This window comes from Myotis lucifugus, unplaced genomic scaffold, assembly GCF_000147115.1.
Source record: "Myotis lucifugus unplaced genomic scaffold, Myoluc2.0 scaffold_150, whole genome shotgun sequence".
In the NCBI taxonomy this organism is placed as follows: domain Eukaryota; kingdom Metazoa; phylum Chordata; class Mammalia; order Chiroptera; family Vespertilionidae; genus Myotis; species Myotis lucifugus.
This window is the reverse complement of record NW_005871198.1, coordinates 2,291,440-2,307,415: the sequence shown is the minus strand read 5'-3', so window position 1 is coordinate 2,307,415 and position 15,976 is coordinate 2,291,440. Positions and strand designations below refer to the sequence as shown.

General features: G+C 38.7%; 1 protein-coding gene across 5 annotated transcripts; it reads right to left on the bottom strand.

Moving 5' to 3' along the window:
- Positions 1-409: 409 nt before the first annotated feature.
- ECHDC1 (ethylmalonyl-CoA decarboxylase 1) lies at positions 410-13,829 on the bottom strand. Of its 5 annotated transcripts, none has more exons than XM_023759134.1 (7): positions 12,945-13,765; positions 12,742-12,831; positions 9,283-9,504; positions 8,275-8,417; positions 6,938-6,990; positions 5,186-5,266; positions 410-1,124 (listed from the first exon to the last, which is right to left on the bottom strand). In XM_023759134.1, exons 2-7 carry the CDS (start codon positions 12,755-12,757, stop codon positions 716-718), a joined length of 924 nt encoding a protein of 307 aa, XP_023614902.1. In that variant the 5' UTR covers positions 12,758-12,831; positions 12,945-13,765; the 3' UTR covers positions 410-715. The 5 variants fall into 5 exon arrangements, with proteins under 5 accessions (XP_023614902.1, XP_023614904.1, XP_014316596.1 ...); XM_023759136.1 differs by lacking the exon at positions 12,742-12,831 and adding an exon at positions 11,400-11,548 and having other exon boundaries at positions 13,523-13,765; XM_014461110.2 differs by lacking the exons at positions 12,742-12,831; positions 12,945-13,765 and adding an exon at positions 13,784-13,829.
- Positions 13,830-15,976: the final 2,147 nt, after the last annotated feature.

Here is a 15,976-nt window from a genome sequence, read left to right as displayed (position 1 = left end):
TTTCTGAGTTTTCAGCTATCCAGTTAACTGCAGTCTGAAAATATTAAATGGAAAATTCCAGAAATAAACCATACGTTTTAAATTGCACGTTGTTCTTGGTGCGATGAAATCTCACACTGTCCTGATCATCCTGCCCAATTTGAATCCTTTTGTCCAGCATATCTGCACTGTATGCTCCACCTGCCTGTTGGTCTCTTAGTAGCCATCTCAGTTATCAGAATCACAGGATCCCAGTGCTGGTGTTCAAGAAAACCTTATTTTACTTAATAATGGCCCCAAAGTGCCAGAACAGTGATGCTGGCAATTTGGATATGCCAAAGAGAGGCAATGAAGTGCTTCACATAGTGCAAAGGTGAGTATTGTACAATAAAATATTCTGAAAAAGAGACCACATTCACATAACTTATTATAGTATATTATTGTTATTTATTAGTTATTGTGCCTAATTTATAAATTAAATTTTATCACAGGTATTTAAGCATCACAGGATTCAGTACTATCCAGTGTCAGGCATCCACTGGGGGTCAAGGAACCTATTTCCTGCAGGTAAGGGGGGACTACAGTATACTGAAAGCCATGCCAATGAGTTTAGGTATTAAAAAAATGATTAAAAACAAACCCAAATACTAGTGATACCTTCAAAGTAACTGACATGTTTAATATTTAACTTTTCTACACATTAAATTGGAGTTGTAGTACACCTATTTAAAAGCAACTATTTACAAAATTTTCCTCTCCTAGCAATAGCCTCCAAATTTGCCGGTCCACCCCAAAGTGTTCCTACAAGATCTCTTTCGGTCTGTAACGCCTCCTGGAAACAAAGCTCTTTGCCTGAAGAAACAGTTTTTTTCAAAGCTCTGATTACTTCCGGTGGCCCTTTGATAAACTGATTCAGCCATTCTTGTGCCTCTTTTAGACACTCAGTTTCATCTGAAGACTGCAAGACCTCATCGACCATTCCTAGGCTTAAAGCTAGTTTTGAGTCCAGTTTGAGGGCCCCACTTAACACTTTGAGAGCTTGTTTACTGCCAATTATATCAGCCAGTCGGGTAGCCCCGCCCCAGCTTGGTATTATACCCATCTCCTTGTGAACAAATCTGATCTCACTCTCTCTAGTCATTAATCTGCAAAAGAGAAAAAAAAAACTTAATTGTAATTATGTATACTTTAATCATAAAGTACCGCCTATTCATGATCTGATCTGAAATCTCCATATCTCTTTATAGATATATTAAAAACAATGTTCAAAACATCTGGCTAAGTATAGAATTCAATTTATACACAGTAGTTAACACTTCCCTTTGAAAACTGTCAACATTTTTGTTGTGCTTGCTTATCGTTTACTTTGCAAATAAGAATCTAATGTTTATGTTAAGTTCTAAAAGCCCAAAGTGTATCAGTAAAGTGGTAGCCTAATGAGAAAACCTAGGTTAAGTGAAAATATGGGAGTTGGAAATGTTAGGTGGATACCATGGGTAAAAATGCATGGTTCGGGTCAATAGTCCTTAGGAAAAGAAAAATTGTTTGACCCAGCATCTATCCAGTCTCCCAGCAAATATGTACTAAGCACTACTAATGCCAGTTTACATTCCTGTTAGAGAAAGGCAATGAATGATATGTCAGCAGTGATAAGTGCTATGAAGAAAAATAAAATGGGCCTTGGCCGGTGTGGCTGGGTTGGAGCATCTTCTTGTACATCAAAAGGTGGCAGGTTCAATTCCTGGTCAGGGCACACACCCAGGTTGTGAATTTGACTGCTAGTCGGATGTGTACAGGAGGCAACCAATTGGTGGTTCTCACATCAATGTTTCTCTCCCTTTCTTTAAAATAAAAAAGGAAACCAATAAAATGGGGCAAGAGACTAGAGAATAAAGATATGTGTGTTGGGGATGTGCTAGTTTAGATGGAAAAGGCCTCTGAATATTTGAGCAGCTACCCTAGTGAGTAAGCAATGAAAAAATCTTAAGGGCAAGTGTTCCAGGAAGAGGGCTTGCAAGTGCAAAGCCCTTGAAGTAGAACTTCGTATCTCTGGAACAGGCTACTGTAGCTGGAATGGAGTAAACAGAGTAATGGGAGCAGAAATCGGAGAAGTAGGCTTAGAGGCCTTAGATGGGAATTGAGGTTTTTAAGTGTGAAGCTATTTAGAGGTTACTCAAGAGAGAAGTATCTGAGGGGAGGGTTACCCTGGTTGCTGTGTTAAGACTTTATTTAGCAGACAATAGCACACTATTTGTCTCTCGAACTTTTTAAAAACTTTTTTTAAAACTATGTTTTTATTTATTTCAGAGAGGGAGACAGACACATCAGTGATGAGAGAAAATCATTGATGAGCTGCCCCCTGCATGCCCCCTACTGGGGGTCGAGCCTACAACCCAGACATGTGCCCTGACTGAGAACTGAACTGTGACCTCCTGGTTCATGGGTTGACACTTAACCACTGAGCCACACCAGCCGGGCTGTCGATGGAATTTCATGTCAATAATCCTCAGAACAACCATATGTGGTATAGAAATATCCTCATCTTACACAGGGAAACTGAGGTAATGAAATAAATACCTCACTCAAGGTCTCCAGTGCAGCTAGATCACAGAATTGAAACCCAGGTAGGTTTAACTTCATGTGCTCTGAACCTCACACACAATAGTAGTTAGACAGGAATGGAAGCAGGGATACCAGTAAGAAAGTTGACGGCAGCTTGGGTGAGACTGAGAGCAATGACTTCCTGTAGCAGGAATTCATTTTCCCCAAATCTTGGGATTTTTATAAATAAGGTGATTAATAAGCAAAGTGGAACCATAAAGGGGAGTTAACACAAAGAAATCAGTGAGCATAGCAAAAGGCTTCATATTTGCCAATTAAATATTTGTGCACTATTAATAGACTTTTAGGGAATGGTGCCTATGAGTTTTATATGGAGGCTTCAATGAGAAGCTTTCACTATGTTAAAACCTTAATTTGGACCAAAGGTCATGTCTGAATTTTAATTTTTTTAAAAGTATTGTTTTAAATACTCATTACCAAAAAAGACTACAAGTTAGTTTTCTAAAATGTTCAATGCAGAGCTGCACCAACAATAACAGACTCTTAGTCTTTGGTCCTTTAATCATAAGAAATATTCCAGTAGAGAATTCTCACAAAAGCCTATTTATTAAACCACTGGGAAAGAGAACTTTCTCTTCAGAGCTGTGAATTCCTACAAGGGTAAATTTTCCTTAATTATGAACAATTGCTTTTAGAGGCAAATAGCCATGAAAATAGTTTTCAATACATAATTTTTAAATTGGAAGAAAGAACAAGTGTCCAAAGAATCTGAACCTAGCCCCAAATTTGAGAGAGGTACTGCAGAAAACAATGTCAAAAATGAAGAGAGCAGAATATAAATTACAGAAATAATGCTAAATAGTCTTAGAGACAGGAATATTGTTAACATTGAACACAATCCTATAAAATAGCTTTTCACAGAAATAAACAATATATCACAGTTCTAAATTACAACTGGAATTGAAACAAATGTTGGCTCAGAGCTATTCCTACAATACAGAAAAGGATATGTCAAGAATACATTTAGAACCAGCTAAACATAAAAGTTTGTTAAAGCCCTCGATGCTGGATAATGAAGATGAACTTATGACAACAAAAGTTATTTAAATAACAACAAAAGTTATTTATATTTGGAATTCTTTGCTTCTAAAGAAGAATTTTTATCATCATCTTTATACCATGTGTTTTTTTTTCCTTTGCCACATTTACAAGGTGATGTATGCCTTCCTGAACTATATTTTATAACTAACAAACCTTGCGGTAATCTTTGTAAAAATACCTGTTATGATTAAACTCTGACCTCCACTCATTACATATCATATACCTACGGTATGTTTCTATACTGATACACATTTAATACATGCTAGTTCATATGACCAAAAAATATATTAATGACAAGAGAACACAGATAGTTTAACAATGAGAGAAATATGTACCCTTTCACAAAACTCTTTAATCTAAAAATTAATATAACCATACTTTATGAAGAAAATGTCCAATCGGTAAGATATATCCAAAGATAGAACTGCTTCCTGATAGACCTTACAGGATTACTAGAGTTTATGTTCAGTTACCTGATACCACCTGTAATGTCATTTATTTGCAAAGAATATTAATCTATATAGAAAACTGGAAGACCTAAATCTTGAAATTTTGAAGACTTACTGGAGACTCAATTTATAAAACCATATCAAACTCCCTTCTTTTGGCAAGTAAAAATATTATAAGTATCTTCTGTTTATTAATGTAATTATTATTGGCAATGTTTAAAATTTCCTGTGACACCTTGGAGGAGGGGAAATGAGGAAAGTAATCAAATGTGGATACACCCATCGTTACTGTATGGATCTTAGTCAAATAAATAAAAGTGGCAAACTGGGACTGAAACTAAGTTTCTGTCTCTAATGCTCCAGCTTTTTACTGCTTTTTCCATTTTATTTCCAAGTATGTTATATATACACTACTGTTTGCACTCTATAGAGGCTCAAATGTATAAATCTGTACAGATCAAAGAACATTTGTACTGGTTCTCCTTGTAGCTAAGCTAATAGGTCTTAGGAATGGTAACTGAGAACACAGTTTTAGGCACATGTAAAGCATTAGGTTCTATGATGCCATCCCTATAAAGCATAGCTATCCAATACTAAGAAGAATTCTAGGGGTTGAAGAGTTATTGGTCCCAAATAACTTGATTCCCTAATCAACCCAGTCACTATAAATCACAGTAAAGATAAATGTATAGCTGTAGCTTTAAAGTACAGAAAACTTATTTTTATTGGTTAAGAGGATGACTACAGCAGTCTCTCTCCATTCCTTTTTTTTTTTTAGTTTTTTACTTTTCTTTGTATTATTCTTTTGAATCTTAAAGTTTCATATATTTCTTTGGCTTCCCTTCTCAGGGATTTTGCTGAAATGGATTTGATTTACTTAAAATCAACTTGTTTCATTAACTTTTTGAATGCATGGTAATAAAGTAATAGTAGAGCTCAACTGACTAAAATTATCTACTTTAGTGATTAACAAAAATAAATATTCACTAATTGATTTTCCTATTTAAGAGACGAAAAATAAATTTGAGCATATGTTAATTATATCTGTGCAAGCAGGAATGCAATTTTCATCCTACCTGAAATTTTCATCCTACCTGAAATCGCATGCCGTAGTAACCTCGGCTCCTCCACCCAATGCCCAACCTTGAACCAGTGCGACACTTATCAAAGGAAGTCTGTATATTGAAGGAAAAATGTATGTTAACATTTTAAATTTCAATATTAATCTACAAACATTATCGAAAACGAGATGCAATAGAAACAAAATTATTGAACTATGTTTATAATAAATAAGAAACAAATCTCAAAGGATACTCCGTGCATTATGAGGAGCAAATCAGTATAATACTGAAGATATTTATACGATTCATACAAAATGCCATATACGTTTATCAAAATACCTCTCTGAATCATTTTTTATTTTAAAACCAGAGTCAGATTCTAACTTTACTCCAAAAAAATGGGTGATTTTGGACAATATACAGCTCCTGGCACTTCTCAACTACTTACTGGCAATCAGGAATAATTCCATGTGATATTGCCTTATTTCGTTTTTATTGGTATCAGGTTATAGATGGAAAAGTTAGGACTGTATCCAAAGGGAGGAAATGTGGTACAGAAGAATGAGCTCCAAAACTGTAGTTATAAAGGTTCCTGTCTTTTCACTACTCACTGAGATGATCCAGAGACAAGTCCTGTATAAAGAAATGGTTCTGTAGTACCAGTAAAAAATCTCTTCCTGTTTGCAAAGATCCACTTTGCAGTGCAAGACTGTATCAGCATAAAAGGTAAATCTAAAATGTTTTGAAAGTATGGATTTTTTTTGTAGGTTCTAATTGAAATGCATAGCTGTAAAGTACAGTAACTGAAAATTTCTTAATATACTTCTCTCAATTAAAAATAATTATTGAGGCCCTAGCCAGTTTGGCTCAGTGGATAGAGCACTGGCCTGCATACTCATTGAAGGGTCCCAGGTTCAATTCTGGTCCAGGGCACATGCGGACTCGATCTCCAGTAGTGGGCGTGCAGGAGGCAGCCAAACAATGATTCTCTCTCATTGATGTTTCTATCTCTCTCCTTTCTCCCTTCCTCTCTGAAATCAATACAATAATATTATTTTTTTTAAAAAAAAACTTTAAGAAACAAAGCCAAATATAATAGAAAGAGGTGAACAGGAGCCAATACAATGAAAAAAGTATTTTAGAATAGTAATGTTATGATTCCATTGTTCTTCTTAGACTCTCACATACAAAGAACAACAAAAGTACAGTGTTGTCCAATTCATTAATATACTAAATAAATGGGAATTTCCTTAGTTTTTATAGTTTTTAAGTTGTTTCCAGTTGGAATATAGAAGTAGAAAGCTCATCAGCCCAAACATGTCATTGTTTATAATCCCAAATGCAAAGTGAATCCATCTTCCTCACCAACCTGTAGTTCTTTTTCTCCAATCGGTAGCTCTTTTTCTCTCCTCAGGATATGGACCACTTCACTATACATTCTACTAATTTTGTTTAGGTAATCTTTATGTGTCCTCTCCTGATCATGTCTTTATTCTGCTCTGATATCAGTATTTTAACTTTCCCATGTCTATACCTAAATATATACAGCTAGTAATATAATCTCTTCATGGGAAAGTACTATATTTTAAATTCTTTTTATCTCTCGTGTCTCTTATTTTTAAATACTTGTGTATATTTCACTAACATTTAATTAAATGGCACAAATAGTTCATCATTAGAATAAATATAATTTGATAATCAGCTATTTTTTACTGGTACAACAGAATAATAAAAACCTATTTTTGTTTTATTAGTAATCATATTTGAAAAAGAAAAATACATTACCTCATCAATCTTGTTAAGGTGTTTTGCATGAACATACATAAGGCCACTCCATCCTTTAAATAAAAATAACCATATACACAAAGGTATAATGCAAATGTATAAGAATTAAAAAACAAACAAACATATTTTCAGGGTTTAGAAAGAAATAAAGCCAATAATACACCTAACTTTTTTTTAAAATGATGTTTTCATTTAAAACTCTCTGAATGAGGCATTGCTGTCTGAAATGCAAATGATGCAGTTTGGGATTTTATTGATGTTCTAGGACTCCTGGGGCTCAGCTTTGAATGAGGCATTAGCAAAGACTTAGAGGTGAGAGTTAGATCACACACCCCTGACAAGTATGGGTTCTACTCGAGTAATATGGGGGGAAGAGACATAACATACCCCATCCATTACCCCAGACTCAGATCCTCTAAAACAGGTTCTCAACCTGTGGGTCGCGACCCCTTTGGGGGTCGAACGACCCTTTCACAGGGGACGCCTAAGACCATCGGAAAACACATATTGAATATATAATTACATATTGTTTTTGTGATTAATCACTATGCTTTAATTATGTTCAATTTGTAACAATGAAAATACATCCTGCATATCAGATATTTACATTATGATTCATAACAGTAGCAAAATTACAGTTATGAAGTAGCAACGAAAATAATTTTATGGTTGGGGGTCACCACAACATGAGGAACTGTATTAAAGGGTCGCGGCATTAGGAAGGTTGAGAACCACTGCTCTAAAAGTATACAGCCTACATTTACAATTTAATGGCAACAAATACATTTTTTTCCTTTTTCATTTCTCTCATGTTTTGTTATTTGTGTTTTTTGTTGTTATTGTGGTTTGGGGCCTAGGGGATGTGTAGAAGCCTGAATTCAAGAAAAAGAAGTTCCTTGGAGGACTGATAATGGAAGATGATTAGGATTCTTTTTCTATCCGAGTAATAATTCAAAGCAAAACTTTAAATTGTTATCATTTGTTGAAGCTTGCTATGTACCAAAGTACCAAAGCTGTTAGATTCTTTATAGTATACCTCATATAAATTCCTTATCAGGAGATGCTAAGGGGCTTCCACTTAAAATTCAAGTTCTTGCTGTATTCAATAATGTACTTTGATTATTGCTAATCTCCTCGTTCTTCCTCCCCGCCCGCCGCCTCCCCCAATACTTAACAATATTGCAACCTAATCTTGAAGAAGCAAAACAAAAACCCTGATCCTTGGAAAGCTATTAAAGAGTAGCTGTCATCATAACCATGTAAGTAAAATATAAATAGCTCAGCCATAGCTGTCTGGTAAACATGTAGAGCCCAGTATGTAATTCATATATACTTGCCTCTGGAGTTCCTAGGGCTTTCACAGCATTCAAATCAGATCCAGAGGAGAATGTATTTTTTGCCCCACGAACAATGAGACCTTTCCCCTCTGTCCAATTTTCCAATTCGGTCACTTTTTCCAAAAGTTGTAGCATCATAACACCTGCCAGAGAGGGGAGGGGGAATCATAAACAGCTAAGATACGGGAGAAACAGGAATAATTTAGAAGCCATAAGGCTTCAAACAAGACTCTTATGTCATATATTATACAAATATTTACTGAATGTCAAATACCTATTGTGTTGGTACTATAACGTACATACAAAAGAGGTATACATAACAGTCCCTGGTTTAAAAGCTTAGTGATCTTTTGCATAACATCATGGTAGCACAATTCGAATTTGAGCTTTGGCCAAAAATTACAAATTAACATGTATCCTGAACCTTCAGGTCTCTTAAATATAAAATTTTTATATTCCAAGAGTGCTGCCTAGCAAATAGAAGGTATTTACCAGTATCCGAGTTAGGAAATGAGAAACAAATAGATAGGCAAGTGCAGTGTTTTCATTGATTGAAATTACATGTTTAACATCTGTCTTATTTCAATTCACAAAAAGGAAAATTTAAGCTAAATAGTAATTTCTTTTTTCATTTATAGGTTTTTCTCTTTAGTTGTTAAAAATCTTTGAAACCACCTTTCCTTTGTCTCCCAGTAACATTAGCTGAACACAAACAAATGAAGTTAGTAAGCAGTTAATAAATTTCAATGGAAAAATAATCAAGATTAATTTGATATTTTCCTTTTCATCAGCATCTGTATTCCCAGGTTTTTAAAAAAGAAAACCATTAAAACTTCCACCATGAGTAAAAATGTTCCCGGTGCATATGATAGTTTTGTTTTGTTTCCATGTTCTACAAAGGGTTCCATGACTTTCACGAATTATGTCACCAAAGTAAGGATAAGAGTCATGTAATAGCAGGTTAGAACTGGTGTCACTTTTTAACAAGCCTAAGAAAGCTCTCTTTACCTGAGAAGGCATTCCTTTTACTGGGATTGTTCAGAGTAAGAATGCCAATGCCATTGTCTTCCTTCTGAAGGTCAATGGATCCACCAGGAAACTGCTGAAGTTTTTTTTTTACTTCCTCCTCATGGAAGCCATGAGATGTATTATAAAGTGACACTCCCGTCTGATGGAGCAATTTTGTCCTTAGAGACATAGATGATGTCTTCAAAAGACTTGCTGCCATTTCTGGAAAAGAGACATAAGCATACAACAGTGCAGATGAACAGACACTGTGGTACTAGTTTTTTGTTAATAGGCCTTTCTGTTTAATTGGGAGGACTTTCCCACTTCTAAAAGCACTTTTTGAAGAAAGATGGTCAGTATGGAATTCCTTTCCTTTCTCCCCTTTCTCAAACCACATAATTCACAAAGTATATTATTTCAGTATATCAGAGATATGATGACATAGTTACAGTGCATTTACTAGGATCTAATACACTAGGAAAGTTTAGAAGAATGTTGCTGTCCCGTATTTAGCATCATCTCCTGACTCCAGGTAGTTTTTCTCATGACAGTTGTTCTTTTTCCAACTCTTTAACTTTTCCAAAATTTAAGAAGAAATTCAATCCAAATGTCCACTTAGAAATAGTCTTAATGCAAAAATGTTTTAAGAACAATCCTGTTCTCTAACAGAAATTTTATTCTTAGCGTTATCCTTACTTTATGTAATGTTTTCATAGAAAAAGCTGGAAGGGGTCCTGAGGAAAATGGGGAAAGAAATAGGGATGTATGTGTCTGTGGTTTCTGTATTCCCCAGGGTTTTGTCACTCTTCTCTTCTCTTGGGTAATCCCAACTCTGCCCACAGGCTTTTCTTATGTAAGCATTGTTGTTGACATAAAACATACTAGTACATTCAGAAAAGTACACAGCTTAATGAGCTACATTTAAGTAAAGAACAGCATTGAACACATTTAAGCCAATAATAGCACTCAGTAGATAACATGAATCTCAGGTTTGTTATGCCACCTTTCAATCACCGCTCCAAATAAGAATAACAACTATCTTGACTTCTAATATCCAAGACTGTTGGCCTGCTTTGAACTTTATATAAATTAAATAATATATTCTTTTGTGTCTGATTTCCACTATGTTTGTGACATCCATTATTGCTATTATGTGTACTTAGAGTCAAAAGGTCCTCTCTATCTCTCTCCAGTATGTCCAAGCTTGTTTTTACCTGGAGTATGCTTTATGCATGTTTTGCCCCTGGGGATATGTCAGATATACAAAAGACAACTCATCAGAAAACTAAATTGGAGCAGAGGTCTTGATCTTTTCCACAATACTTCAATATAAAAGAAATGTGCCAAAGAAACCTGATAAGAACTTGGGTGGCTATTTTTTTTTTAATATATTTTATTGATTTTTTACAGAGAGGAAGGGAGAGAGATAGAGAGTCAGAAACATCGATGAGAGAGAAACATCGATCAGCCGCCTCCTGCACATCCCCCACCGGGGATGTGCCCGCAACCCAGGTACATGTCCTTGACCGGAATCGAACCTGGGACCTTTCAGTCCACAGGCCGACGCTCTATCCACTGAGCCAAACCGGTTTCGGCAAGGGTGGCTATTTTTAAAAAATAAATTTGCCTATATTCTGTTTGGGGAAAAGAACAAAGAATTAAATAAGAAAATAATGAAGTATGATTCATAAAATCATTAGCATTTTAAATTATTATTGTGATATAATGGAATTAATAAATAGTATATCTTCTCTTTCACGAATTATGTCACCAAAGTAAGGATAAGAGTCATGTAATTACCCTCTTTCCAATCCAATAATACAAAGACAACTGGTACAGATGCCATCAGATCTATTTCTCTTTATCCTTAAATCATTATAATTTAAAAGATTTATGTAACTAATATTATACCTCATCAGACATCTTTGATATGCTGATTTTCCCAAGGAAACATAAATACTTCCTGTAGCCTTCTCTCTATTAATTCCACATGTTCTCTCTTCTCTCCCCCGCCCCCAATTCCTGCCTCTTCCACTAACTCTCGCTTCTTTTCTCTCCTCATATTCCCTTGTCTGTGCCACAAAATAGTACCATGAAAACTCAAGAGACCTGCCTACCAGGTTGCTGACCTCTGTTTGGAAATCCAATTCTAGAAATCTGATCATAGCCAATATGTACAATTTCATCGCAATTCTAATTTCAGAGACAAAGACTTCAGTGCTGAGGAGATGACAAGGTGTTAGCTACTATTAAGCTACTATGGTACCTGAAAGTACAAGTGAAGGAACAAGGGTTGAGATTCAAGTTTTGCATAAACATGTAGTTGAGCATCAGCATTGTGGGCTAGTTCTAGAATCGTAAAACAATGAACAGGTTCTAGGGCATTTACAACTCGATACACTTTCTTCAGGGCAAAGTGAAAGTTTAACACTTGCCATGCAGAATGCTTTGCTTAGGGAAAGGGAAGGAGAAGGGAGCCCACAGACATCTGAGATCAAAGGTGTCACTTTCTTCCTTTTTCACAGTGCTGCACGGGTGACAAGAGTTCCCCTCTCTGCACAGGGAAGCTAGCTGTTCTCTTAAAACCCATTTTACACATCCTGAAATTTAATAAACCAAAAAATTAACACAAATGCATACTCAACAAGAAAACAATTAGCCTAAGGTAGGTAGTAAACAAAAAAAAATCAGAAGTTGTGTTTCAGTCAATATATGACGTGTTTTCAAGTCCGGATTTGGTTTTAGGCTGTCATTCTATATTGTACCATGCAAGTTTCATTACATGCCACACACACCCTTTTCATCACACGGCCAAATTAACCTGCTTCAGTTTCTCAAATCCTTTAGGTTTTCTCTTCACTCCAAGCCTCTGTCAATGTGATTCTTACCTGTTACACTGTTCTCTTCCTCAGAGTAACTTCAGATCACCTCCTTTAGGACTCTAGACTACATCAAGTACTCTAAATGTCTGTTTTCATTTATATTCTTTATGAATACTCACTCACTCTCCCATAATTAACCAAATCTTCCCATTAGGAAGTCATTTGCATGTTTAGAACCGTGCTTGACAAAATGGTATCTGTCAATAATACTTTGGCATACAAGGCTTAAGAATCCATAACGCCATAGGAGGCTTAAAAATCTGTCCACAAAAGCTCTAGCCGGTTTGGCTCAGTGGACAGAGCGCCGGCCTGCAAACTGAAGGGTCCTGGACCCGATTCCTGTGAAAGGCATATACCTCGGTTCCAGGCTCAATCCCCTTGCAGGAGGCAATCAATTGTTGTGTCTCTCTCACATCGATGTTTCTCTTGTCTCTCCCCCTCCCTTTCACTTTCTCTAAAAATCAATGGAAAAATATCCTCGTGTGAGGATTAACAAAAACAAACAAACCACAAAAACAAAAAAATCTGTCCACCAACCAACTCTCCATCTACCCTGTTTATTATTCGCACCACTCACCCTGCTGGGACTCCATTCCTCTTTGCCAGCTGGTTTCTCCTATGGGAACGATGATCACTGCCTGTGCTCCACCTGACTGTATGCACTCAGCTTTCAAGTCAGACAAGAAAAACGTCAACAAAAGGTCAGCTGCTTGATCTGGTGACTATGTTCCTTCCTCCTCCAGCAGATGTCACAATTTGTATCTTTCCCCCAAAACTTACTTCTTCCAAGAGAGTTACAGGTCTCCACAGATCATATCCATTGACCTCGATCCCTCTAGCACCTAGAGCATGAGCTGGTCAACAGCAGGCTCTCAGATGTGGAAGTGAGGGACAAGGGGGGGAGAAGAGTCCATGGAGATTTCCTCTCAAAGCCCTTATCAGTCTTTTCAGCATGTAAGTCCTTTAGGTCATCTGTGGTTCTGATCCCCTACATGTGTGACCGTGTGTGTAGCGATAAAAGGATTATTGAAGCTCAAAAATATTCTACAACACATTCCAAACATAAGGTGAACAGCTTTGGTCGTTCTTACGGTTGGAAACCTGGCTGCACGAAGCACGTTATGTAGTTTCAGTGAAGCGAGATAACTGAACAGCGAGGCAGTGAGAAGGGCACTCGTCCAGGCCCTCGGGAACCTTACCTGGCCCGGACTGCACACCCGCAAACAAAGGCAGAGCTCCCTGCCATCCCGGCGTTCCCTGCCGCCAAATCCCCGCACGCCAAGCCAACCCGGGGCCTTCCCGACCTACACAAGGCTGCCTGTGTGGCCCCAGCCAACCCGATGTTTCCTCTCTCTCACTTTTTCTTTGTTCTTTGTCCTGTAAAAGCTTTGGGCCCTCCACCCTACTGTGCGATCCTCGGACACACTACGCTTCGTGACCGTCTGAAAAGAGAAACATCTGTTTGCATCAGCTGGATGTCCTTTCGTTATTCATCATAACACTACTCGGCACAGGGCCTGGAAGGTATTCCTAGTTTAAATCCGTGCGTTGAAATACTGCCTCCCGATTCGGCTATTTCCCCACGTTCTCAAGCAAGTTTTTCCCTCCGGCGCTCTCACCTGGCCACGTCCGGCGGCGGCGCTGGGCACTGCGTCCGCCCGCCCAGCAGAGGGCAGTGGACCGCGCGGCGGCCCCGCGGGTACCGCGCCGCCGGGGCCCGGCGGGGCCCGGAATGCAATTCGTGTGGATAAACGCTGAAGTCCATTACACAGCCACATGCTAGGGCTCTTTCCTAGCCGACACCTAAAATGCAGCCCGTCCGGCCAACTCTTGGGAGGCGCCTGGCACTGACTTTCCCTCCCGCTCCCCCTCGCCCCTCTTCCGCTTTCACGCGCCCCTCTTCCGCTCCCACGTGCCCCTCTTCCGCTTTCACGCGCCCTCTTCCGCCCTTCAGCACCCGCCCTCCGCCCCCGCAAGGCCACCGGCGCCCTTCCTGGTGTCCCCAGCGAACCGGGCCGGGGACTCCTATTGTACGTGCTTCCCGTTCTCGGTTCTGCGACGGAGGGTTAAGCTGGTGCAGGAGAGGAGCTGCCAAACCCCGTTTATTTTCGGATTCCGACGTTGGCTTCGGAAACAGGCAACTGAGAAAGGCTGGGGCCAGCTCGCGTGGCCAAGCGAGAAGACCCACAGTGTCCCTGATGGCAGTGAACCTGCGTAGCTGATATGAGCACCCAGAAGATTTGCAGAGATTGCCTGTGCCCTGAAGTGTGGAGGCAGAAAGCGGGGAGAGCCCTGGCTGGTTTGGCTCAGTGGGTAGAGCCTTGGCCTTCGGACTGAAGGATCCCTGTTTCCTCTCTCTCACTTTTTCTTTGTTCTTTGTCCTGTAAAAGCTTTGGGCCCTCCACCCTACTGTGCGATCCTCGGACACACTACGCTTCGTGACTGTCTGAAAAGAGAAACATCTGTTTGCATCAGCTGGATGTCCTTTCGTTATTTATCATAACACTAGTCGGCACAGGGCCTGGAAGGTATTCCTAGACAAGGGCACATGCCCTGGTTGCGAGCTCCATCCCCAGTAGGGGGCGTGCAGAAGGAAGCCAATCAGTGATGCGCTCTCATCATTGATGTTTCTATCTCACCCTCGCTCTTCCTCTCTGAAATCAATAAAAATATATTTTTTAAAAAAAGAAAGAAAGAAAGCTGGGAGAGTCCTTGCACATGGGTTGCATTAATGTCAGCAGTAGCTATGAATTTCTCTCAGGGACTAGATTGCCTGCCTTTGTAGGATTATGTAAACCTTTCAGAATTTTGCCACAACATTAGGACAAGGAGGAACAACCCTTAAAATCTGGGGATAAAATTGCCCACCATCCAAGCAGAACTGAGGGGCCAGAATAGAAGTGAAAATGGTTGAAAGAAAAGAACATCACCTTGCTTGTGTGAACAAAAAGGGGCCACATGCTAACCTAACTCAAGGAAGGCCTGCTGATGGCCTTGCAAGCTCAAGAGACCTAAAGTACCACAAAGGGTGGTCTGAAATTAAAACCTCATTAAAAAGCAATTTATAGTGGGTAGTCATGTCCTAGGCCAGTATCTTCCCTGACAAAGATCAACTTTGATCTTTACTTGTGCCTATTGTCCTTTTGCATCTAAGATAACATATCTGTGGAATGTCAGGGTAACTTGTAACCTACCCCTTTCCTCCCGGACCCCTCAGACACAACGAATGGCACCAGAGCAAAGATCACAAATTCCCTCATTGTTAGTTATCTTGTTAATTGCTGACTGTTAACTATTCTGTACCCACCTATATAAAAGAAGTATGTGTAGATCATTTTACTTTTTATCCAATCCCAGAGGTTTCCCCACTTTACTTCCTCCCACCTCCCTAATCTATCACCAATGTATTTCATGGAACCCACTGACATCTCCTTTGATTGTTATGTATAAAACAAGGTGGAAAACGTCCATTCTCCGAAACATTATCCCAATATGTAGAGATTCTGCTGCCCAGCAATTGTCGAGAGGTTGGCTCAAATAAACTCAATAAGTGAACTTACACGAGAGACCTTGACTGCATTGTGAAAAGCCCATTTATTAATGCAATTAAAGCATGCACCTTTATTGAAAAAGCAAAGCAAGCAAATCTATCTTATTTCATCCAGCTTGGAGGGCAGATGGGCTTTCCCGGCAAATCCGGAAAAGCCAATGCCTGGAGCAGGTTCCAGGAGTAATATACCCTCCTGCCTATAGGTTTCAAAGATTCTTTCGCCGAATATCTGGGTATAGATTAAGTCTCAAGTTCTCTTTGT

Bases quoted from the DNA above. Each gene is read 5' to 3' on its own strand.
- ECHDC1 (XM_023759133.1), bottom strand. The intron at 6,991-8,274 runs GCAAGTATATAT...TTTTATTTAAAG, and splicing joins AAGCCCTAGGAACTCCAGAG to GATGGAGTGGCCTTATGTAT. The intron at 1,125-5,185 runs GTAGGATGAAAA...TCTCTTTTGCAG, and splicing joins ACTACGGCATGCGATTTCAG to ATTAATGACTAGAGAGAGTG.